General features: G+C 36.2%; 1 protein-coding gene across 2 annotated transcripts; it reads left to right on the forward strand.

The window, feature by feature from the left end:
- Window positions 1-5806: 5806 nt before the first annotated feature.
- LOC121418374 (betaine--homocysteine S-methyltransferase 1-like) lies at window positions 5807-24760 on the forward strand. 2 transcript variants are annotated; one of them, XM_041612209.1, is made up of 10 exons: window positions 5807-5987; window positions 10943-11083; window positions 13222-13369; window positions 15751-15884; window positions 16394-16588; window positions 17751-17898; window positions 18681-18872; window positions 20718-20848; window positions 21561-21655; window positions 23906-24760. In XM_041612209.1, the coding sequence occupies exons 3-10, from the start codon at window positions 13228-13230 to the stop codon at window positions 24000-24002; spliced, it is 1134 nt and encodes a 377-aa protein (XP_041468143.1). In that variant the 5' UTR covers window positions 5807-5987; window positions 10943-11083; window positions 13222-13227; the 3' UTR covers window positions 24003-24760. The 2 variants fall into 2 exon arrangements, with proteins under 2 accessions (XP_041468143.1, XP_041468141.1); XM_041612207.1 differs by lacking the exon at window positions 10943-11083.
- The last annotated feature ends 1990 nt before the right edge of the window (window positions 24761-26750 follow it).

The raw sequence follows: 26750 nt of genomic DNA on the forward strand, positions 1-26750 counted from the left end.
TCACTCACTCACTATTTCTTTTGTTTTTTATTGTTTGAATTATACAATATTTCAATTTTTACGAATTTGATGATTAGGACCTCCTTGCCTGAAGCACAAAATGTTAGAATAATGGAATTCCATGTGTTCAGGGAGGAATGAAACTTCATTTCACATGACAATGACGAGAAAATCAAAATATTTCATATTTCAAACAATAAAAAAAAGAAATAGTGAGTGAGTGACATCATCGAATCTCTCATTTGGATGTTACTGGCTCTTTCATATAACTGTTTTGTTAAAAATAAGCGAAACTTTGAAATGTCATAATTTTCTTATTTTATATCCGATTTTGATGAAATTTTTAGTGTTATGATTGTTGAATTTTTCTCTTTGTATTCAAATCAAGTTTTTGTTGGGGTGGATATGTCCTTTAAAATCGCCCTTAACTTATTAACAGCTTTATGAAAAGGCCCTTAGTTATATGGACAATTCAGTGATATGGAAATCATAGAGTCGATGATGTCACTCACTCACTATTTCTTTTGTATTTGTACTGTTTGAATAATACAACATTTAAATTTTTAAGAATGTAAAAAATAGGACCCTCTTGTTTAAACTACAAAATGTTAAAACAATGTAATCCCACATGTTCAGGGGGGATTTTTTTTTTGTTCATAAAAATATTTCACATTTCACATAATAAAATACAAAATCAATAGTGAGTGATGTCATCGGTCCCCTCATTTGCATACCCACAAGGATTTGCATATAAATACAACTGTTCTTTTTAAATTAAGCAAAATTTTAAAATGTCATTACTTTCTTCTTTTAGATTGGATTTTGATGAAATTTTCAGTGTTATGCTTGTCTGATTTTCTCTTACTATTCAACATGTTCAAAGCAGCTTTTTGTTGGGGTGCATGACTTGTCCTTTAAATCACTTCCATTGGAACATCTACAAATTTGGGATTTTTTTTTATTTATTGTTTGTGGCAGTTTTACTTTTTAAATTCAAAAGAGTAAGATTTTACCAACTTTATATCATGAGAAAAGGAATAAACCCTTTATATCTACTCATAACAATTGAAATCAAATCAATAAAATCAACTTAATCAAGTCAATCTTGCAAAACCAAAGATGTACATGTAGCCTATATGGGACCCCTACTCGACTTGTATGTATGAGTGGACTTTGTTGATAGTAAAACAGTTCTTATTTCTTTATGTCAAACTTCAGAAGTTTTCAAGAAAGAAAAGTACAGGAACTCTTAACTTATTAGGCTAAATCTCAACATAAATTTTGCCAGGATGGGTTATAACCTTGGATCCTACTAGAAAAAGCCTGTTCAGACATTCTGAGTGAGATTGTGCTTCATTCAGCCAGTTCACTGAAAAAGATTCAGTAAAATGTACATTTTTATTTTAAAAATGGATGAATGTTCTTGGCAAAGGGCACTAACATGACTAAATCATAGCAACTATACATTTTAGTGCCCTTCGCCAAAAGGATTTATGTTTGTACATTTTTTAGTGAATGTTTTGAATGGAGTACAATAAAAGTAAAATTCTGCAATGTCCCTGGTGACCCATTAGACCAATAGTTTATCATTTTATATGTCTTATTCAAATAAATAGGCCGACACAGTAGTATAAGGGAACCCGTTTTCTTATTTTTTGCAAAACTTCTAACAACTGCCAAATACTGCAGGTATTCAAGTTTTATTGTGAAAGAAATCATTTAAATCAACTTGCAAGTTTGTCAAAAATTTGCAAGCAAATGCTTTGAAATAGTCCAATAGTTCCAACTATGGCTCAAAGAAGAACTTAAAGGAATTGTCCAGGCTGGAGAAATTTATATCTCACTGATTGATAGAGTAAAATTCAAAATGCTGAAAATGTGATCAAAATCGCATAACAAAGAACAAAGTTATTGAATTTTAAAGATTTCTTTTCCATCTTTCCGGTGAAACTAGGCATGTCTTCATGAATATCCATTAGTTGGGCTGATGGTGGCATATCTCCACTTGTTCTTTTTATCATAATTATATGATATTAGGTTTATTAAGAAAAGAATTTACCAAGAACTAAAAAAATTTATTTGAGAACTAATTAAGTACATTAGTTATTTATTGCCGCAACTTATTTCATCATAATGGAGACACATTATTTACACATGTATGAAAAAATGAAATTATGATTTCGTGTTATAAGAAAAAAGGAAAGATGGGATGTGACATCATTAACCCACCAAATGAATATTCATGACGATGTAAATATAACTGTTTTTCACAAAATACTGATAAAGTTTAAAATACAATAACCTCGTTATTTGTCATCAAATTTTTGTGAAATTTTCATCATTTTACTCTATTTATCTAGACGTGAATATTTTCAGCCTGGTCCATTTCTTTAAGTTTGAATGCAGTCGGTCAAAGTTTTGCAAGCCAATGCTTTGAAACAGTTGTTCCAATTTGGCTCAAAGAACAACTTGGGGTTGAAACAAACAAAAGATAAGTGCATTTTTGCTTTAACATTATGATCTTCAATCATGGGCTTGATAATAAGATTTAAAAATGTTTTTTTTTGGAGAATTTGAATCTCTGAGTCATGGAATTCTTCCAAATAAACTGATTCTCATTAAATGTTCAGAGTTTTAAAATGAACACCAACTTTGCAGCATTAGCTGTACCAAGACAGTTCCTTTGAACCAATCAGTAGAAGCTCTCGACATTCACTTTAGACACAGCAGAAAATGTCAGCCTATTCATGGCTTTAATATTTTCTGTAAATTATATTTTGACTGGATTTGATTATGAAATATAGTTAAGAATATTCTTAGTGGTGAAATGTATGATCTTAAAATTGATGTCAGTGTAAAGGGTTAAATTTTGGGTGTTTGCGCTTTGTTTAAAAAAAAATCTGTTAGAAAAAATCATATTAAAATTTAAAAAATCTTATTTAAATCAAATAAATCCGATTTAAGTTTATATAAAAAAATGCCAACCTTGTCATTCAGCATACTTATTGGTTTGAATTGAAAGTACCAGATTTGTCACATACATAACTGTACGTCTTTACCACTGGTATTATGGCTGGCATAAAAGCACTTTCAATACAAAGGTGAACGAATGTTGCTGGGCATGACAACTTAAATGATGCTGATTAAGGCTAATTAATATCAAACCGAGCTGTAAACATAACAGTAAAACAGGTTGAATACAGTAGCATGCATGGAGAAGTGAATATACATACAAGGTCCCAGGTCCAATCAACAAACTGTGGTTAGAAGTTAATTCCAAACAGGAACAAAATAATAATAAATAAATAATAACAAAATAATAAAAGCTATCCTGTTTGATTTAAAGTATGATAGTTTACAAACTTACAATCCTGAAATTTAAGATTTTCATTTTGTAAACTATCTATTATTCAAGTTCTGAACTCTATGGTGTTTTTGAGTTGGATAATATTTCGAGTTTAAGTACCATTATGATACATGTTTTAAGGAATACTGGTTTAATTTACTAACTTAAGCGTAGTTTGCTTCATAAAAATCTGATAACTTTATACCATTCCATGATTCGCTCTTATTTAAAATATTGCAATACCAATGTAACCTCATATGAATTTGGACTCAATATTCAAAATTCAAAAGAAACTTAAGAATAATTACCAATTTCCATTACCTAGCACCATCCGCGCATTTATTTAAAGGACAAGTCCACCTCAAGAAAAACTTGATTTGAACAAAATGAGAAAATTTCAACAAGCATAACACTGAAAATTTCATCAAACTTGGATGTAAAATAAGAAAGTTATGGCATTTTAAAGTTTCGCTTCATTTCACAAAACAGTTATATGCACATCTCGGTCGGTATGAAAATGAGGAACTGATGACATCACTCACTATTTCTTTTGTATTTTATTATATGAAATACGAAATATTTTCATTTTCTTGTCATTTTCATGTGAAATGAAGTTTCATTCCTCCCTGAACACGTAGAATTCCATTATTTTAACATTTTGTGCTTCAGGCAAGGATGTCATAATCGTCAAATTCGTAAAAATTGAAATATTCTATAATTCAAACAATAAAAAACAAAAGTGATAGCGAATGAGTGACATCATTGACTCTCTCATTTGGATGTAACTGGCTCGTTCATAATTCATATAACTATTTTGTTAAAAATAAGCGAAACTTTGAAATGTCATAACTTTCTTATTTTACATCCGATTTTGATCATAATTTTCAGCATTGTGCTTGTCTGATTTTTCTCCATTGATCCAAATCAACATTTTTCTGAGGTGGACTTGACCTTTAAAGGACAAGTCCACCCGAACAAAAAGGAAGAGAAAAATCCAACAAGCATAACACTGAAAATTTCATCAAAATCGGATGTAAAATAAGAGAGTCTTGACATTTCAAAGTTTCGCTTAATTTAAATTATGTGCACATCCTAGCTGGTATGCAAATGAGGAGACTATGACGTCATCCACTCACTATTTATTTTAGCGAATGAGTGACATCATTGACTCTCTCATTTGGATGTAACTGGCTCGTTCATATAACTATTTTGTTAAAAATAAGCGAAACTTTGAAATGTCATAACTTTCTTATTTTACATTCGATTTTGATGAAATTTTTTGCACTATATGCTAGTTTGATTTTTCCGTATTTATTCAAGTCAGCATTTTCCCATTTTCCTGGGGTGGTCTTGAACTTTATAAGAAACTGTCCTTATGATATTAATAAGATAGAACTCACAATATTTATGTATACGTACAAGCAGAGGTTGCTACCCATGTAGAGTTTTCAGATCTTTTTTTCAATACAGTAATCAAGTTCATAACCATAATGCCCGTTCTTCCAATAAATTTCATTTATGGTCTATCAGGTCTAGTCACGAAGCTGGGTTATGTAGGTCCCAAACAATGGAATGAGATTCCCCAAATAATAACTAATTCACAATTTTTATCTCCCTTTAGAAAACAGTATACAAATTTTCTAGGAAATGATTATTAATTCTCGCAGTTGATATCGATGCATACTTGTACTGTATAGACCCCTCAACTCGTGTTCTTTGTAATGTGTTGTTGTTTTTTCCTCCCTTTTCCTGCACTAATTATTATAATGATATGACATTTTGTTTTGTATTAATGTTGTGTTTTTTTACTATGTTTTGGTGATCCAGCCTCACAGGTTTCTTATTACCTTCATTGGAAGCCACGGAATTTATTTTTATTATCTAATCGCATTACTTGATGTTTCCTTGTATTTTTATACTATTTGTGAAATAAAGATTGAATTGAATTGAATGAGTTAGATATGATGAAAAGTGTTTGATAATGATAATACCATAATAGAGCTATCCACTACCATGCATACACAATATGTATTGGTTTGGGCAATGGAGCCATACATGCAGCTGCTCAGTGGAATGTCATATGTAAACACTTTCTGATGGCCTGAGCCAGGGTATTATATAATAACCCTGCTCGTGGCTCAGGGGTCCTAAAATTTGGTTGATAGACAGATGAAGTTATCCAATGAAAGCTCTCTGAAATTTTGGGTGGGTGGGACTTATTTTGACCGTGGGAACAAGATTTCCAAAGAAGAAGCAGACTCTGAAATGGCTCGCTTCGCTCACCCTTTCAGGCTGGTTTGCGAAGCAAACCAGTAGCAGATCCCACCTCACGAGCCATTCAGAGTCTGCATAGTCTGAAATGGCTCGCTTCGCTCACCCTTTCAGGCTGGTTTGCTTCGCAAACCAGTAGCAGATCCCACCTCACGAGCCATTCAGAGTCTGCATAGCAGACTAGATTCCTTCCGCAGCACAATTGCAAACAGTTTATTGTAAAATTGGCCACGGAGACGAACGTGTCGTTGTTGTGCTGTGTTGTGGTTCGAGTATTCAAACAGTATTGTATTTACAGAATTTGCATCTTGCCTGACTCGACTGTGGCTCTAGCTCAGAAGCTGTACGGTCCACGTTGTTTGTGTAAATCGTAAGTACGATGGACTTTTAATGATATTTAATTTAGAAATAGAAATCAGAATGTGTGCGCATTCAATACTCGTGAATTTTTTGTGGATGATAAACAATTCAGGGCCTTTTCACACGTGAATCTGATTACTGCTGCAATCGAGACTGATCAATCAGATTAGAGGACTCAGTGACAATATCAAATTTCATGAAAAATATGATCACTGAGTCCTCTATGCTAACTGTGATTAGCGTTCGTTATTCTAATCATGTTCTAGTTTGGTTTCACACGTGCTGAATATTCGCCATTAGCCTTATTTTCACTGGAATCATCATTCAACCTACTATTTTTTACCATTGTGAAAGAAGAGAGGTAAGTCATCTTCCAGGCTGAATTTTAATTACAAGTGACCGCCAGGGGTGACAGCTTTGCTTTCCAAACAAGTCTTTGTCGGAGCTCTGTCAGTTTTCATGATGATCGACTGAGTAAAAAAAAAGATTTTTTAAAACTATATAGTTTTAAAAGTGCCAAGAATGCATACCATTTCTATTTATATGGATATAGGATAAGTTGTGTAAATGCATTGCTCACAAGTTGTCACAACACAAGCATTAGTGCCGTTGCCGTGGATCGAACCCCGGACTTTCATGTTTTATAGGTTTAGTCTGGTGCCTTAGGCCTTAAACCACTCGACTATGCCGTCATGATAATGATAATCAACATAGTTTTAGAGTAATGTTAATTCCTGCATATTACCAAAATGTTAATTTGAGAGTCTACAGGATTGACGCTGCGCGAGGGGGGGGGGGCACTGGGGCAGACACCCCGAATGGGTGAAAAAAGAGGAAAGAATGAGAAATTAGCAAGCTATCAAAAGAGGTTTTGTTGTTTGGAACACTTAAAAACTCTAAATGTAGAGGAAGGGGAAAATTGAAATAAGTTGAGAAAAAAAGATGAAATCCGTTCAGATCGCCATGCCCCCCCCCACTACCAACTTACCAAGTCACCCCTGTGCCACCCTAGCTAACACCCACCTCCATTCATCTCCCCTTACTTTTTCATAAAAAAAATTATTATACGCAATGTCCCGTTTGATAATTTTGTCCTGTCACAAAAAACACACCAAAATATCAGAGGATCATTTTTAGCCGAGTCATTGTTTAATTAAACTATTGAGTGGATTCCAGGTGTCCAATATTCCTACAGTGTGGATGACTATGCATCTTGCATGGTTATCAGTATATGCTGCTTTCATGAGCGCATGAATTGAAAACGTGATCTGATAAAAACAAACAAACCGTCATATATTTTTATGTGTACACTATATAATACAACACATATAAATTCGTAATTTTATGAATGGCTGGCTAGTCCGAATCTTGTTTGCATTTTGGTCACTCAGCTTGGCTGGGTTTTTGAGCAGTTGTAAACAGATGTACACCAGTCATATTTACTTTACGACGGCCGTATGGCGAATCGAAAAGAATCATTTTTATTCAACCCACCTATATGTAGCTGGTACAGAATGGCCGTTTTCGACTCGCCTTATGGCCCCCTTATAATGTCGGTTAAAACTGATGGGACATCATGATTTTCGATGCGATTTGGATGTGTCGTTCCAAAGCGAAAAGTCGTATCATGACCACTGAAACCTCAAAAATGATCATTTGTATTACATTCCACACCGGAAACGATCTTATTTTGGAAAGATCAGGGAGCATAATTATACAAAATGACACTCTTCATATGTTCCTGGCTACCCCCCCCCCCCAAAAAAAAAAACGTCTGCCAAGCTAGGTTACGAAAATCTACCCACCAACGAAAAAGTACGAGCTAATATTATCATGATGTGCTGTTCAATAGTAAATTACTTTTCGAACAACATCAATGTCATATCATGCATGGGGGGGGGGGAAATGATTGAAAAAAGATGAATAAAGTGTACCACTTTCAAGTCAAAGCAAACTACACAAAACGAAGCTGACATGAATAGAACTTCTGTATAGTTAAGGATACAGCGCCACAAATTCAAAGTGACGTCATATTTTCTCAATTAACAGTTGAAATGAAGAAAATACACGACCAAGAACTCTCTTTACTCTTCTTTCTTCTCCCCCTCTTCCTCTTCGTCTTTTTATTCCCTCTTCCATTCCCTACTACTTGAAAAACCATACACTTAGAAAAAGGGGTTCTTCGAGGGTTATGCCTGTCCCTTATATAACATTTAAATGCTACTTAAAAAAAGTTCTGAATTACCTAAGCAACAGCTTTAGAATATTTTATGTACTTTTTAAATCCCTTTAAAGTTTTCGATCACGTAAATAACCTTTGTGAGAACCCTTTTCTTTAGGGTTTCTAACACTTGACAAAATGGTTCCCATTCGAACCTTTTTTTTTCGAAGAGTACAGGGGGGGTGCAGTCGCCTCCTGCCCTGTATGAAAATGGATGAGGACATTGGCAGCTTGCCCTGGGCGATGGAGGGGTGCCAGAGAAAAATAGGGGCACACCTATAACGTAAAATTTTAGAGTTGAAAAAAGGGCGGGAATACCACCATGATCGAAGTGAAAATAAGTTGACTTACACCTCGTAAACCCTACCAACTGATCGGCAACATTTCCGAAACGAAACAATATCCATGGGCATTTGGCGAATAGCTTTTGCACTTGACCTTGAGTGCATGAATCATGAAGTTCACGCTTCAAAGATCATTGCAAAGCGTGGTCGTTCGATCGAGATATGTGATGAACTTCCTATGGTGCCCTTTACACTCTAAAAATTCGAATGTTAAATCAACATTTGAAAGGTTAGAGGAGTGACAACCTTTTTCAAATGTTACATCCAACCTTGTATAAAGCTGCATCCAACATTTTAAGTGTTGGGTACAAGTAGTAAATGCAACATTTAGAAAATGTTGTCACTCCTCCAACCTTTCAAAAGTTAAGTTAACATTTCTTGTTTTTAGAGTGTAATTGATAACCAACCTTTTGTTGCTACGGAGCCCGATGCTTACTAATGCGACGCCAGGGTAGTTTGACAAGGTAACCATTTAATAACATTGAAGGAAAGAGGTAATACAGCTCGCTGCGTATTACCTCTGTTTTCATATAGACTCCTTTTTTCCTGTCTTCCTTTTTTCAAACTTTTCCCTTTTTCCCCTGTCTTTCCTGCCCTCACTTCTTGAAAAATCAACGATTGCGGTCGCCCTTGCCTCACATTGTGGTGCCCTGCCCCTCTTTTAAAGTGACGGACATTAATGAATTCCTTTTTCAACAGTGTGCGTATAACTGCAATGTCAGCAAAATATCGCGATATCTTATCAAAGTCCAATTATTGCGCCTGTGTGTTTACTAAGTGACTCAAACTTTGGATGGTTCTTTTCTGGGGACCCAGTGACAGCTATTGTTTTGATGAATGAATTACAGTGACTGGAGTACATGTGTCATGTACGGTTTGTTGCTATGTCTGACAAGTCTCCGACAAGCCTTCACGTTATCAAGGACTATTTTTTTAATGAGCACTGTAACTCAAAAAGTTTAGCATTCGATTGTGGAGCCGATTTTAACGATCGATCCTAATAATCTTTTTTTCTCTCTGATCATGTCATATATTTTGTTAATATTTCATTTTGTAATTGCTGAAACGCATTAGTATATTAATTTCTAGTATTTTTGAAGTTTGATGTATAAGTTGTATAATTATATTATAATGGATTTATTGTATAATTTATAATTATGTTTCAAATAGTTTGTACAAATTGTTTATAGAATCTGATTATGTATGTTGATTTGAGAGAATATAATAAAACATCCTTAAAAAAAAAAATGCAGGTGGAGATGCCGTGGCCGAGTGGTCTAGGGCGCGCCTGGGTATACATAGAAAGTCCGGGATTCGATCTCCGGCCGTGGCTCCTCTGCCCGTGAGTAAGGCATTTAATGCTCTTTCATCCTGTTTCAAATAAATGAAAATGCTATATGCATTATTGGTAACTAGGTGTGCACTTGATAAAATAAAACAAAAAACAAAATAATTAATAAAAAATGCAATGCAAAAAATGTAAAATCAATTGGAGCCCTGCAATTACTCGACACTGAGCTTGATGTTACGGTTCCAGGTGTCAGGGTGTAACATGAAGGGATAAGATTAATATTACAATTGATCATGATTTTTTGTACATGGATTGCCATAAACTTACAGTTACGTTTAATGATACATTATTTAATGATACATTCATACATTATTGTGTCTATCCTCTCCTCTATTTTCTCTTTCTCTCCTGTCCGCTTATCCGCCTTCCTATATACCGCTTATTTGTTTACGGCATCAATCACATTTTTCGCGCATTATATTCCTTCCAGGTCATTTTATATATTTTTTTCTCCTTTTATACACATCATTGAATCCAGTTTGCTTGAGTCCACGATGGCATGTGTTCTACCTACGTTCAACAGCACCCATCCATCTTCTCAGGGCATTCTCCCCCTTTTCTTTTCTTTTTCGGGGGGGGGGATGGGGAAGAGTGGATATATGTTAGAACGGGTTGTTTTGTCCTATATATACAAACTATATTTTTTGATAACTTCGTATTTATTTTGTGAGTATTATTTCTCTCTCATTTATTTTTTCTCATTTGATTACATATATCTGTATTTGTACTTTGTTATTGGTTGTGTTATCTATCTTTTGAGGGGCCCTACATTGTACAAGCATTGCTTTTTAGTGGGTCCCTCCATTTCCATCTCAATTTAATTTCTGTTGAAAAATAGTATACTTATTAAAAACCTCCAATGTGTTGCCCAAATTGTGTAAGTGTTTTTTTCACAACATATGTATTATTATTTTTGTTTCTTTGCAACGGATACAAATACTTATGTTTATATATGGTATACAATTTGTTTTTGTTTGATGGAAGTGAAATAAATAAAATTGAATAAATTGAATTGAATTGATGCAATCGATCGTATTTTTGTTTTACAGGGCCCGGGTCTATAATTCACTGACTATTGATGACAATTTGTTCGTAGCAGCGGCGCGACTGCGTTGGATATGCCGCCGCGGTGGTGAAGTAAAGCATTGAAGCAGCATTTTGGACATGATGAAAGGAAACGCCTGAAGAGTGTAAATCATCAACATTTTATACAACAAATACATATAAATACAACTATATAAGTCGAAATGGCGAGACAACTTATCTCTCCATTTTGACATAAAAGTTTTGTAGGTCGACTTGGCGGGATAACGCAATGTAGACATACAAGCTAGTCGACTTGGCGGGATAACGCAATGTATAGACATACAAGTATAAGTCGACTTGGCGGGATAAGTCGACTTAGCGGGAAAACGCAATCGTATACAGGTTGAGTCGGACAATGATTCATATCATTGAAATCATGTAATTGGAATTAAAACTAATCACATTAATGCAAATGGTAGATCGGTATTTATATCATTTACCGATTGCCCTCCACTGTCCCCGAATGAATGAAATGATAAAGTCTCTTTGTACACTGTAAAAACTGCGGTGTTGAAACTGACACCAATGGTGTTAATAGAGGACCACACCCTGAAGTGTTAAAATTGCACCCTAGAGATTAAATATAACACCAAAGAGTGTAAATGTAACAACAAAAGGTGTTGTAATAACACCTATTGGTGTAAAACTAACACCACCAATTTAACACCGGTGTAAAATAACTGGTGTGGTCCCCTATGTACACCGGTTAACACCAGTTTTTGCTGTGTATGGTGTAGAATTATTATGCTCATATGTGTTGTCATATACATTCTTCTGGCACCCGGTTCTGACAGCAGGGAATGTGATGGTTCTAAGCTTATGATATTCACGTTTATTATTCAAAACACAAAATTATTTACTTTTAAAGGAATTCGTAGAGATATACGCTCCAGTGTACGCTATGGGAGAAATTGTTATTGTGGCAGTGCCGCGTGAATGAACAACTGAACTGTACCTGTACCCCCGGGGGCCACTTACATTGACGATTGGATACCATGCGCGACCAACAAAAAACACGTAAAAGGGATGTCTTTTTCACGATAGGGCACGGATAAGGGTGTCAATAACACAAAAATAATGAAAAAAGGGTATCTATTTCGCTAGGAAAATTACGTGTTTAGGGTCGAATTTGCGGGGATGATAAAACAAAATTAAAATGTTTTATAAAGGATGTCCTTTTTTGCCCCAACACTTTGTGTTTTTAGAGTCCGATTTGCGCGAGGTGTAGAAGGTGGGGTCGTACTAAACCAAATAAGGTAAAGCCGACGACCGAAGGACCCGTAACAATAAAACATTCCTGTACTTGTTTAGGGGTTCATTTCAGGGAATATTTGCCAAGAGTATCGTTTTGTTTCCAATACTTGTTAAGGGTAGGGTTTCACCCACCAATACTTGTTAAGGGGTGCATTTTCAGAATATGGAAATTCCGTGTTTAGGGTGCTTTTCGAGACCCCATGGTCGCGCTGGTATCCACTCGTGAATGGAAGTGCCCCCCGGGACCTGTACCACTTGTAGTGGTATACTAAAATCGGTCAGTGGTATGAACAGGGGAGTGATTCATCAACATTTTTGTCTGACATGTTGTCAGATCTGACAAATTTTCTTGATATTGATTGGCTAAGAAGCACTGTTACTATGGCAACTGTCAGATAAAATGGGACTTGTCGGATAAAAGGTCTGACAAGTCCTTTCATGAAACGCTCCCCAGGACGACTATAAACGCGTCGTAAGCCTATAACACATGAGGCGGGTCAATATAAAATCTTGCATATTTACAGCATAACGAACATCCCCGACAAGAGAACAAAATCTTAAGTCTTTGTACAAATGAAAGTTTCTATGATCTACGTTGACTTTTATACGTTGGCTTCACTCACCATTACTTGTGTCTGGGGATAATATTACAGACTGCCGATTATCATCACGAATGCAACTCAACTTGATGGCCGAGATTCCGTTATTGATTATTGGTGTTGATTATTGACAGCGTGGGAAATTTTCGATTTGTTTTGGATCATAATCATTCAATCTATTTTAACGTTAATGGTCGGTGCAGCACTAAACTAATCAAACTTTCCTCGGTCAACGACAGATTCCGAATTGCGTATACAAAATGGATAAGTGAATCCCCCTCCCTGTCACAATAAAATACACCACATTTGCCTTTGCAATAACATAATCTATTTTTTCATATCTTCACTTTTCTTTGTCACTTTAAAAAAAAATCATTTCTTGTTTCCAGGTCACAATGTCGAAAAAGGGTTTACTGGAGCGACTTGAGGAAGGCCCGGTCGTCGGGGATGGTAGTTTTGTGATTACCTTGGAGAGGCGTGGCTATGTCATGGCCGGTAATTGGACGCCAGAGGCTTGTATAGAATATCCCGAAGCAGGTATTTGACACATTATTTAGTTTTCTACTTTAACCTATGTGCGGTCTTTATCTGTGTATAAATGCCTAGATCCGATTTCTAACTTGCTTTAAGATAGATAAGTTACTAGCGAATGAAAATAAATAATGATAGCCATTATTTTGTTGACGAAAAATTTAGAGGTCATTCTTTGGATTAAGAGCGATTTGTTTCTGATGTTAGGCAGTTAAAGGGATGGTCCAGGCTCTAGTAAATATAGCAAAATTCACAAAGCAAAATGCTGTTTAAGGCTTGTCTTTATGAATGTTCATTGGATTGGCCGATTTAAGTGCATCAGTTATTTATTACCACAACTTATTAATGTAGATGCATCATTTACACATGAAAAAATGAATCATTAATGATTTCACTTAATAACATAAGAAAAAGGAAAGTGGGGGATGTGACATCATCAGCACACTTAATGAATATTCATGACGATGTGCATATAACTGTTTCCCAAAATATTGATAAGGCTTAAAATTCAATAACTTTGTTATTTGTTATGCGGTTTCAATGGAATTTTCAGTATTTTACTCAGTGATTTTTTTAATTTAGATATAAATAATTTCAGCCCGGACCATAATTTAGGTAACAAGCACAACAAGCACGATAATACTGGTATTAAAGAGCGGATTCTTATATTCCATATTACTGTAACTTCAAACAGGTCCTCACAACTCCCTGCTTCAACCATTATGGGTGTCGTCTTGATGAGTAGATAGATATTGACAGTAGATATTTGTTTCTTTTAATCTGATGTTTTGTTCCTATTGTCCGGCAGTTTCATTCTCTCTCCATCTCCCCCCCCTCTCTCTCTCTTTCACTCTCACAACTTTATCTCAACCCCTTTCGTGACACGACATTTGCTCTGGGGCCCGTTGCAGAAAGAGTTGCAATCAATCGCAACTCTAAAAAATCATGCGCAACTTGATTTTCAACCAATCAACAGCGTGCATTTGGGACTTGCGTTTGATTTTTTGAATTGCGTTTAAACGCAACTCTTTCTGCAACGGGCCCCTGGTCATAACGATAACATCTCGGAGGGCACCGGGTTAGAGTCAGGCTTATAATAGAGTTTTTGTTTCAGAATAATATAAAGATAAGGATTAGGGTTTATTTAATAGTGTTGGAGGGTAGATTTTATGTTCGGCTTCACGTGCAGGTTTTCCATCGGAGCAATTGTCGCCAGAGCAAATGTCATGGACCCCCCTCTCTCTCTCGAAGTCGTTACCCCTCTCTTCTATTATCTATCCCGATCTCTATCACACCCTCTTTATCTCTCTTAAAAAATATTTAGCCACTGACGTCCTTCTTGTCCTTGGAGTCATGGAGTTATCTCTTTTTTTTAGTGAGAGAAAAAAAAGTAATAAATCAAATCCAAACTATCCACAGAAGTCACTCGCATTCGAGTAATTGAAAAAGATCGCAATTTCTCCACCCTTTCTTTAAATAAGTTTTGTAATATTGATGTCATTTTTCCATTATTCTACGCTTTTTTCTTAATTTCCAAGTTTGATCCAATAGCTTGAATTCGCAATGCCTCGTTAACATTTGCTACGATTAGTTGACTTGTCGACGATTGTTCGATAGCATCGTATTTGGCTACGGGCTATGATTTTGGGGTTCACAATTTCATATTCTGTTAGACATCGTATAAAGGGCAAAATACCAAGGCAAAGAGGCCATACAAAGATCGTGCATATTGTACGATGCCCCTGCGCTGATTCTATTATGTCCGGACAATATGGGAAGCGAGGTTGAAGCTGAAGCACCCCTAAAATATTCCCAGGGGTTTGCTGAGTGTATTATTCTCCAGAGGCAGTGCTCCAGGAATTCTGGTAGGTGTGTTAAATAGGGGAAATGTATGGAAAATTACCAACATTTTTGTTGGACCCCCCCCCCTTTTTGTGTTTTGCTTGCCAAATTTCCTGGTACCAAAACAACCATCATCTTATAGTAACCCCCCCCCTTTTTGGCTTGTCAAACACCACCCCCCCACACGTCCTTTGCCCAAAAAAAAAAACGTTCCCTGGGCCCTGGCAGTATAGCATGCACTTGCGTGATCGTACGATGCCCGGAGAATGTGCCCCTTCAGTGTGTCTAGAGGCTATGATCCTACGCTATAAAAACTCCACGCAAAACAAACTATTGTAGACCCCGATCATCGTACGATCAATCATCGTACGCCGTCCTATAAAGGGCATCGTATAATAAGCAGGATGCGATCACATTACGGGCACCCTTCGTAGACCAGATGTAACGGGACATAAAATATAAAAACCGTGACTATCTTTCACAATCAACACAAGAGTCATGCGGTATTATGAACATTTTTGATATTCATTCTTTTAATTCAACAGTAAAGCAACTTCACCGTGAATTCCTTCGGGCAGGCGCTGACGTCATGCAAACGTTCACATTCTATGCTTCTGAGGACGCAATGGGGATAAAGGCTGACGAAAAACCAGATTCAACCAATGGGGTCACTTCCGATGTGAGCTTCATAATTTTCATTGAGACAGTCGATCGCTCTACTTATCGTTTGAAAATACATGTAGTTCGTATTTTTTATCATCATTAAATATGAATATTGAATCTTATTCAAAATTTTTCAATCATCGGGCATCAAAGAATTGTTATGTGTAGATGAATGGTAAAGAACGATACCTTCCGCAGATACCTTTCTTTTATTTAACTTATATACATGTATCATAATTTGTCTACAAAAATGCACCATAATTTATCATTGATGTTGTTGAATATAATTATAATGACAATGATTTGTATCGTAAATATTTGTTATAAATGTATGAAAATAATTTGTATCAATATTTATGTCATTTCTGTTGGAAATAAATCTGAATCTGAACGGAATCAGTCCGTTTCTAGAGTAAAAAGGGTGAAAATACCACTCGCCTTACAGTTTATTTTGACTAGTTATTCTATAATTTTTTTACAATCTGTAGTTTAGAAATATATTTGCTTTTCGATGTATGATTTTAGTGGGAAAGGATCAACTATGTAGCGTGCGACCTTGCTCGTGAAGTTGCCGACGAAGGTGGCGCCCTGGTAGCCGGTAGTTTGTCACCTATCACGTCTTACAAGGAGAAAACTGCGGGCAAAGAATTCGTCCAGAATGAATTCAAGAAACAGTGTGATATATTTGTGGAGAAGGGAGTAGACTTCCTGCTCGGTGAGGTGAGATTTCTTCCTTATTCTGCTAATTAGGAATTTTTGTAACAATACGCAAACGCTTTCTGGAACGTTGGGAATCTATCGTCAAAGCCCTTCATGACAAAGAGGTCTTTGTCGAAAATTAGTGGATAAAAACAGTAGTGTCGTCCTGGACTCTAGACAAACGACATATTTCCAGTTTTCCCTCAGCTCCGAATCTTGGGACGACGTGCTGTCCTATTTCACCAATTTTCGACAAAGTCCTCCAAGCTTTATGATTTGAAGGGCATTTCAATATATTTGCAATGTTGTAGAATTCGTCTCCGGAACAATTGCGAAACCTCGCTATTTTCTGAAAACGTCGAGAGTATTTTTTCCAGAGTTTCCTTGAAATATGCATGGCGCCTACTAGAGTCTGGACAAGACGCAGTGGAAAATTCAGTCTCGCCTAGCATAATTACAAAATTTTGACTATACCAATGATCACATTGATGATGAGTATACTATTGTGATGTTCCTTGAACGTGAATATATTTAGCCAGATTCTCGAACGTCATGGTATTTTTGTATAATATGCACCGATCCCATGGAGTATTGATTTGCTTCATATCAACATAGTCACGGAAGTGCCGTCGGCTTGATGAGATGATGATCCATTTTATCTTGCCATGTCGACATAATATTGTTAACATAGCGAGCTGCGTCATCTCGCCAAGTCGACTGAATAACCTTATTTAGTTGACATGACGTCTATGTCGCTTGCCAAGTCGATTTATAAAAAAAAATTGTATGTCGATATGGCGCGATACGTGGTGTCGACGTAGCTTGCCATGTCAACATAACTTGTTACAAGTATATTTGGCAAGATTTCTATCTCGCCAAGTTGACAAAACTTTTGAGGCTGACCATGACGTACGACTTGACGGATTCGATAACATACAAAATGTATTGTCAATTGTCCGATCAGGGAATCAAAACAGCAGTTTCATGAAAGGACTTGTCAGACGTTTTATCCGACAGTTACCATAGTAACATTGCTTATAAGCCAATCAATATCAAGGAAAGATGTCAGATCTGACAACATGTCGGACAAAAATGTTGATGAAACGCTCCTTGCATGAATACATATAACTTTTTATAAGTCGGCTTGGCGAGATTATGGTATAATGATCGTAATTTTCTTTAGTTTTTCGCTGAAGCCGAAGAAGCAGAATGGGCCATAGAGGAGATGGCTAAAACCGGTCTTCCTGTGGCGTGCATGATGAGGATAGGAAGGATGGGGGATGAGAGTGGTGTCCAACCAGGCGACGCTGCAGTCAGAATGGCAAAAGCAGGTTCGTACACACATGGCTTCTGTATGTACTTTAATGCTACAGTCACACTTACGAAACCGACTCCAAACCGACCGATAGTATGTCATTGGTAATAAATATTGATCGGTCTGGTGTCAGTTTTGCAGGTGTGACTGAGCATAAAAGAAATCATGAGAAAGTTTTTCAGCCTTGAACCATTCATTTCCATTAATGTGTGGGATTGTGAGAGCCATATAGGAAGAAAAGAAAATTGAGGATGAAAATAACGATGGCTCTATGGTATTATAACACTCGTGGAATGAATTGTTATTTGGGGAGAGTTGTACTCCTGGGAGTCACCCCTGGTCGGCTGTCCTCAGGGGAAGATTTAGGTGGGAATCTTTATAGGGAATGGTCTCCCAAGAGAAGTTATTTACAGACCCGGAATACGGTATACTTTTTTTTGGGGTGGGGGCAAAAGGTAAGAGTAAGGGGAAATCGAGAATCTCTGCTTGAAAGTTATTTCACAAACCACACCAAATGCTGGAAGGAGCGACAATCTGGTACTAAATGGCTGGGTAATTTCAGCTGGAAAGGTACCCCAAACTTCAAGATTTCCACTCAGAAAATATGTGAACAGTTAGCCGTTCAGCATATGATTTCGACATCACAAACCGCACAACGTGTAGAATGCTAATAGGATTCTAATTTGTGAAGAGGTATTAATTTGACCTTCTAATCTTCACATTTTATCGGCAATTAAGAATTCATCCGCATCCCCGATCCGAAACGAGTCGTGTATATGATTTTGATTTTCTGTTCAGGTGCTAATGTGGTGGGTGTGAACTGTTGCTACGATCCCGACACGGCCTTGAAGACCATTGAACTGATGAAAGAAGCACTGCATGAAGCAGGCTTAAAGAACGTCTATCTTATGATGCAACCTGTAGGGTACCACGCCCAAGAGATTGCTGATGACCCTAGGGGATACTTCGCGCTTCCAGAATTCCCGTTTGGTATGAAAAACGATCATCTCAAAACAAGCTAAATCATCATCTAACTTCTGAGAATAAATGTGTTTAATTATGTTTTAATAGTACCCACGAAGGTGCTGTTCATGTTTGCTTTTAGCATATGTATGTATAGATATTTTTTTTTTTGGGGGGGGGTAAAACGAATGACTTGTTTTCGTGTTCGATTTTGAACGATGTCTTTTTGTGAAACAAATTTAAAAAAATCATCGGAGAAGTATTATTTAGCAGGATTTTCTCCGGCTTTTTATGGAATAGATTTGAAAGTATAGTATAAATATTTTAATTCAAAGACAGATCCTTAGTTTGATGAACAAACGATCAATAACTATCAACATCGATATTTTGAACCTTTTTATTGATATGTTTGTCAAAATTCCATTAATGGCGATCTCTCTCTCAACCTCCCACCCCCAAACTAATCAGCATTCTGTCCATTGAAATACAATTTGTTCGAAACGTATATTTCAGTAAAAAAAAATATTACTATGAACGAACCTTTCAACTTTTCATGAATTCTAACTTCATAGTGCCAGTTTTTGTCTCACCTGCGAAGCAAAGTGAGACTATAGGCTCCGCTTTTCCGACGGCGGCGGCGGCGGCGAGTGGCGGCGGCGTCAACATCAAATCTTAACCTGAGGTTAAGTTTTTGAAATGACGTCATAACTTAGAAAGTATATGGACCTAGTTAATAAAACTTGGCCATAAGGTTAATCAAGTATTACTGAAAATCCTATGAGAGTTTCATGTCACATGACCAAGGTCAAAGGTCATTTAGGGTCAATGAACTTAGACCATGTTGGAGGAATCAACATCGAAATCTTAACCTGAGGTTAAGTTTTTGAAATGTCATCATAACTTAGAAAATATATGGACCTAGTTCATGAAACTTGGACATAATGTTAATCAAGTATCACTGAACATCCTGCATGAGTTTCACGTCACATGACCAAGGTCAAAGGTCATTTAGGGTCAATGAACTTTGGCCGAATTGGGGATATCTGTTGAATTCCCATTATAACTTTGAAAGTTTATGGATCTGATTCATGAAACTTGGACATAATAGTAATCAAGCGTCACTGAAAATTTTGTGCAAGTTTCAGGTCTCATGATTAAGGTCAAAGGTCATTTAGGGTCAATGAACTTTGGCCGAATCGGGGGTATCTGTTGAATTACCATCATAACTTTGAAAGTTTATTGGTCTAGTTCATTAAACTTGGACATTATAGTAATCAAGTATCACTGAACATCCTGTGCGCGTTTCAGGTCACATGACCAAGGTCAAAGGTCAATGAATTTTGGCCGAATTGGGTGTATCTGTTGAATTACCATCATAACTTTGAAAGTTTATGGATCTGATTCATGAAACTTGTACATAAGAGTAATCAAGTATCACTGAACATCCTGTTCGAGTTTCAGGTCACGTGATCAAGGTCAAAGGTCATGTAAGGTCAATGAACTTTGGCCATGTTGGGGTTTTTCGTTGAATAACCATCATATCTCTGTAAGTTTATTGGTCTAGTTCATAAAAAGTGGACATAAGAGTAACCATGTATCACTGAACATCTTGTGCGAGTTAGAGTAGTATTCAAAGTCAGCACCGCTGCTATATTGAACCGCGTGATGCAGGTGAGACGGGCAGAGGCATTCTACTTGTTGTATTATTAGACGAGTCCCAATATACCATGCGTGCTGTATGCATTTACCGGAAGATTCATACTATTGACCAACGACACCAACTGTTTACTTGTTTTCTTTACCCTTTAAAATTAGCCAGGGGAAATCAGCTCTTATTTCCTAATGAAACATTTTTTAAAAATTTACTTACAGCCATGGAGCCGCGCGCTCTCACAAGAATAGATGTCCATAAATTTGCCCGTAAGGCCTATGATCTGGGCGTGCGATACATAGGAGGGTGTTGCGGCTTCGAACCCTATCACATAAGGGCCATAGCGGAAGAGGTACGTTGGACATTGGTCTAATATTGTCATTTTATAACAGATAATTCGTGGAAATAAACGTTATGAATTGATCACATGCTTCTAATATTGGGACGTCCATGAATTTAGCTTAGGGACAATTTCAATTAGCTCAAGATGATTATTATTAACTTTTCATTTTGTACAGTATGATTTTTTTTTATATCTTTGTAGGCCTATTTCGTTGTTGGCTTTATCCATGAGATCTTTTTTATTTTTCAAATTTGACAACTGAACGTTATGAAGATGGAAATGAAAAAGAAGAATTGATAAAAGAAGAATTTTTGCTCAATCAAAAAATCAGAGATAAAAATATGGGAAAGGAGAATTCCTTTTATACCACCGCAACGACAAATTTTTTTTATAATATTTTAATGTAGAGTCCCTAGATTTACGCGATAAAAATTGTAAAAAATCTCGGAATGTGGGAAGAACGGAGTTAACGGGATTTCATAAAAAATCGATGTTTAGCCCCACAATGTAGTATGAAAATATATATACTGTGAAAACAATGAAAATCCGCAAAAGTTAGCAAAAACCGTTTAAAAAAATGCATGATTGAAAAATCAGCACAACAAACCCGTTCACAGTGTTTCGGTTGTGATCGACAAGCTTTATCTACATGTAAATTTACGTTTTTTAGTTTTTTTTTTTATAGATTTTATCTAATCCGGTAGTTTTCCTTTATTTGTAGCTGAGTACAGAGCGTGCTCGTCGACCTCCCGGGAAAGATAAACATGAAGGATATCATTCACTCAGACGAAGCTCCTTCCAAAGTCAGAGAGACAGGTAAGAGATCGTTTGATTTTCATTTCAGTAATCTTTATAGTACGCAGTCCGGCATAATAGATCCAGGGCAGCGTTTCATCAACATTTTTGTCCGTCAAGTTGTCAGACCTGACTTTTCTTCATTTTTGTCTCACCTGCGAAGCAGAGTGAGACTATAGGCGCCGCTTTTCCGACGGCGGCGGCGGCGGCGTCAACATCAAATCTTAACCTGAGGTTAAGTTTTTGAAATGACGTCATAACTTAGAAAGTATATGGACCTAGTTAATAAAACTTGGCCATAAGGTTAATCAAGTATTACTGAACATCCTATTAGAGTTTCATGTCACATGACCAAGGTCAAAGGTCATTTAGGGTCAATGAACTTAGACCATGTTGGAGGAATCAACATTGAAATCTTAACCTGAGGTTAAGTTTTTGAAATGTCATCATAACTTAGAAAATATATGGACCTAGTTCATGAAACTTGGACATAATGTTAATCAAGTATCACTGAACATCCTGCATGAGTTTCACGTCACATGACCAAGGTCAAAGGTCATTTAGGGTCAATGAACTTTGGCCGAATTGGGGATATCTGTTGAATTCCCATCATAACTTTGAAAGTTTATGGATCTGATTCATGAAACTTGGACATAATAGTAATCAAGCATCACTGAAAATTTTGTGCAAGTTTCAGGTCTCATGATTAAGGTCAAAGGTCATTTAGGGTCAATGAACTTTGGCCGAATCGGGGGTATCTGTTGAATTACCATCATAACTTTGAAAGTTTATTGGTCTAGTTCATTAAACTTGGACATTAGAGTAATCAAGTATCACTGAACATCCTGTTCGAGTTTCAGGTCACATGATCAAGGTCAAAGGTCATGTAAGGTCAATGAACTTTGGCCATGTTGGGGTTTTTTGTTGAATAACCATCATATCTCTGTAAGTTTATTGGTCTAGTTCATAAAAAGTGGACATAAGTGTAACCATGTATCACTGAACATCTTGTGCGAGTTAGAGTAGTATTCAAAGTCAGCACTGCTGCTATATTGAACCGCGTGATGCAGGTGAGACGGCCAGAGGCATTCCACTTGTGATTAGTTGAGAAGCACTGTTATTATGATAAATGTATGATAAAACTGGACTTGTGGGATAAAAAGTCCGATAAGTACTTTGAAACGCACCCCCAGGTCAACTCGGCACTAGGGACAACTCGTCCCCTCATGAAATTTAGGTGCCGAGTTGTCCGTCGTAAATGTAACCCTCACCCCCTTAGCCTATAAATCCTAACCTTAACCCGAAACCTAAACATATGGTAAGATTGATACTTGAATACACAAATCATTTAAAATCATGTAGTTGAAAACATTGCAATTAATGTAAAAAAAATAGTGATCCGACATTGGACAACCCACCACCAAACTTTTTCGGCGGGGTCGAGTTTTCTCAAGTGCCGAGTTAGTTGGTACCCGCCAAAATCTTCTTCAGTAAGATTGCTCAATTCAATTTCATCTCCCATAGACTTTGTACACAAAGTATAAAAATGAGCCATTTCCTGCATGACATTGTCTCGTAAAAAGTCACATGACGTCGTGATACCCTATATCGCGAATTTGGTCTCGTAAGTTGTGTGAGACTTCAAAGGAAAAAGTCATGAAATTTTGTGGCGCTCTCTTTTTTGCGTTTCGGAAATATCCTTTTAGGGTTAAATTTGTTTCCGCTGAAAGTTTTTAAAGAGGATGAAAACTATAAAACTATTGAAAGCAGATTTTTTTGCTGTGGGTGACATTATAGGATCTTTCGTTTACTTTTACAGATCTACGACAGTGAAATTGATGATAAAACCATGCATTTGCGCCATTCCATGCGTCAAGTCTTAAGGTTTCGTCGTCATATATCCATTTATGACAGGTTGCCAAATAAAAAGAACTACTCTCTCGTTTTACGATCTCTCTGGGGGAATCAGTGTTTTTATGAACGAGAGTCTCGGTTTCGTCATTCGCTTGATTTATAAAAACGACTTATTTGTAGGACGGAAAATACTGTAACACCCGATGGCGAAGATAATGTAGCTGTCAACCATCCTATATAGAGACAACCGTCTAAAACTAAAATGAAAGGTCCTTATTCTCAAAGACAGCAAAGATCCCAAAGAGCATTTGTAGGAGCATTTGCCGACCATTGAGACGTGTCATGTTTCTTGTTTGTACTGATTCTAACTAGTGCTATTTTCCTTTTTCTTCTCTTACTGTTTTATTTTTCTTTCAGAGCCAATCCACAATATTGGAACAGTTTGGTTCCCGCTGCCGGACGGGCAAATATTCATAAGCTAGCAGAGGAACAAGCAGAGAGTCAAGCTGAATAACGTGTTATGTTGTCTATGCTCAAACATGTCATAATATTCACATTTATTTTTATTTTTATGTTTATCCTTTAAACTGTAAATGCTACCGACATGATAAATACAGGGCACTATTTCTTCTCTCAAAAGTTCATATGTAAATATGTATATAAAGTGATGCTCAAAAGTTGGTGAGCACTACCAGAAATTTAACATATTTAAAGTGTTCAAGTTCTACCATGTTTTAGATTGTGAAGTCGGATGGTAAAATATTCAATAAAGTTTGTTTTTTTCAGGGGTCGCCGAACATTGTAATGTTGTTATGTACAATCAACACTCGGCATGAAGGTGTGCATTTTGTGGTGGAGGTTCACACTCACTTTTGAGCACAACTGTGATCATTATTTTGAAGAAGATTGAAAGGGTGTTGACGTTTTGGTTTTGCTCCCTTTAAAACGTGGAGCTAACTATTTCTGCATGATCGTTGAAAATTACTAGAGCTATAACTTTTCGCTTACAAACAAACTGTATGACCATGTATTTTCATTCGCTGATACATTTTGCATTGAAATATCATGCATTCCTAAATAGGGAATAAGTATTTTTCCTCTGCAAATAAGATTGGGGCAGGCCCTCTTTTATCATATCAGTGCATTATTAATACTTAACCAAATTATGATGAAATTATTTTCTTGTGTTGTTCCCCATGTTCAAGTATGATTTGGATCATATCGATTATTTTCATATTATATACGAATATCATAGAGAAAAGAGAATATGAATTGGGTTTGTTATGTTTATATGCAATGAACCAACATCCCCCTTTTCATAATGTTGTAAGCTGCGATAAAAAATGAACAAAAACATTTCAGTTGCATCTTTTCTTTTTCGCTAAAGCAGAAAGTTAACGTCTGTTCAAGATAATAATGTTCGGTGTAAGTCAGGGGCGGTCTTGCGAGTAGTGGAAGCAGGGACAACATGCACACTGTAAAAACTGTGGTGTTAAAACTGACACCAATTGGTGTTAATATAGGACCACACCCTCGGGTGTTAAAATTATTATTAAATTAATAAATACTGCAGAAACGTACACAGTCGTTGGGATGACATTAGGCCTACGTTGTTTTGGAATGGCTCGATCACATTTAATGATGTTTATGTATCTTTGTTCTCATATTCTTTACAATTTTGTTTTTAGTTACATGGAAAATGTAAATATGAAAAATAAAGGGAATTTATTGTCGTATTGACGAATTATTGATTGTTTAAATAATCGCTGATTGTCGAATTTACAAATAAAATTGGTGCTTGATGATTAATTCCTGCATTTATTATCAAATGGTTTATTTTTTTAATTATATCTATTATCTCGAAAGTATAGGTGTTTATGATGTAAACGCAACAATATTAAAATACGTCTTTATTGCAGTTACGTTATCAAGTTTCATTTATTCTGCATGCGATAAAATGTTAATATTTCCTGTCACTAGAAACCAATTTCCCTAATGATGATCTTGATATGATGATGATGACGATGATGGTGGTGGTGATGATAGCAATGACGATGATTATATGACGACAATTACGATGATGATGGCTGCGATGGCGATGATTACGATGATTTGTATTTGTATTTATTTAGACAAGTAAAACATACAAAGTAAAACATGTCAGGGATACAAAAAGGGTTTGAAAACCCCGTACAAGTTAGTATCGCAATAATATAAAGTAGCATCAAGATAAAAACATAAGTCAAACAATCGGAAAATAAAATAATGTAAATTAACATAGAAAAGGACATAAAAACAATTATAGATTTATGTAACGTTTAAAAAAAGATTAAAAACGTGATATAAGAACAAAATAATAAAATATGGATAAGATAACATACTATAACAATGATGATGACGGCGGTAATGATGTTTGAGATTATGATGATGAAAACGATAATTACGATTATGATGACGATGATGACTACGATGATTTATGATGATGATGATGATGATGATGGTTGTGGTGGAGATCAAGGATGGGGTGATGAATGTTATAATGATGATTATGATGATGATGGTCAGGGTGAAGATCACAATTATGATCATGATGATGACTATGGTGACGGGATGAAGATGATCGTACGACCACGATGACGACCATGAAGGTAGTGATAATAATTATGGTGAATCTGATATTGGCTTGGCGTGTTGGTATTTACTTCAAATTTCGCGAGAACGTCGTTGAAAATGGACTGCTGCCCTCTAGAGTTCTTAAAATTCTTTTTTTTTCATTCATGACGTCATGTACGAACAACTGCCTCATTAAAAAAATATAATGCATACATTTAATTTCTTTTCATGGTTCATGGTTACTTTCAAGGTTTTTCTTTCAGGACTGAAGGTACAATAAAAACCATTTTCTTTTTTTTTTCAAATACACAATGTATGGGGAAGCTACTCGCATATGACGTCATAAAAAAATCTGACAACTTTCTAATTTTTTGATGGATTTCCCTCAAAACTTTACCATTATTTTTTATTATTTATCATCATTTCTGATATTTTTTTACAATAACTTATCATCAGTGAAGTTCCCCTTTGATATGAAAGAACCTGTCGAACGTGATATCCCAGTCTGTCTTATCCGACAATTACCTTTAATAATAGTCAGACCCCCTGCGCTTCTCAGGTGATCATCAAAACCAATAGATCTGGGGTCCGTTGCAGAAAGAGTTGCGTTTAAACGCAAGTAGAAAAAAATCAATCGCAAGTCCCAAAT

The sequence above is a fragment of the Lytechinus variegatus genome, chromosome 7, assembly GCF_018143015.1.
Source record: "Lytechinus variegatus isolate NC3 chromosome 7, Lvar_3.0, whole genome shotgun sequence".
Lineage (NCBI taxonomy): Eukaryota > Metazoa > Echinodermata > Echinoidea > Temnopleuroida > Toxopneustidae > Lytechinus > Lytechinus variegatus.

Coding starts and splice junctions, on each gene's coding strand:
- LOC121418374 (XM_041612209.1), top strand. CDS start 13,228: ATGTCGAAAAAGGGTTTACTGGAGCGACTTGAGGAAGGCCCGGTCGTC. Junction 13,370..15,750: donor TATAGAATATCCCGAAGCAG/GTATTTGACACA, acceptor TTAATTCAACAG/TAAAGCAACTTCACCGTGAA. Junction 20,849..21,560: donor TAAGGGCCATAGCGGAAGAG/GTACGTTGGACA, acceptor CTTTATTTGTAG/CTGAGTACAGAGCGTGCTCG.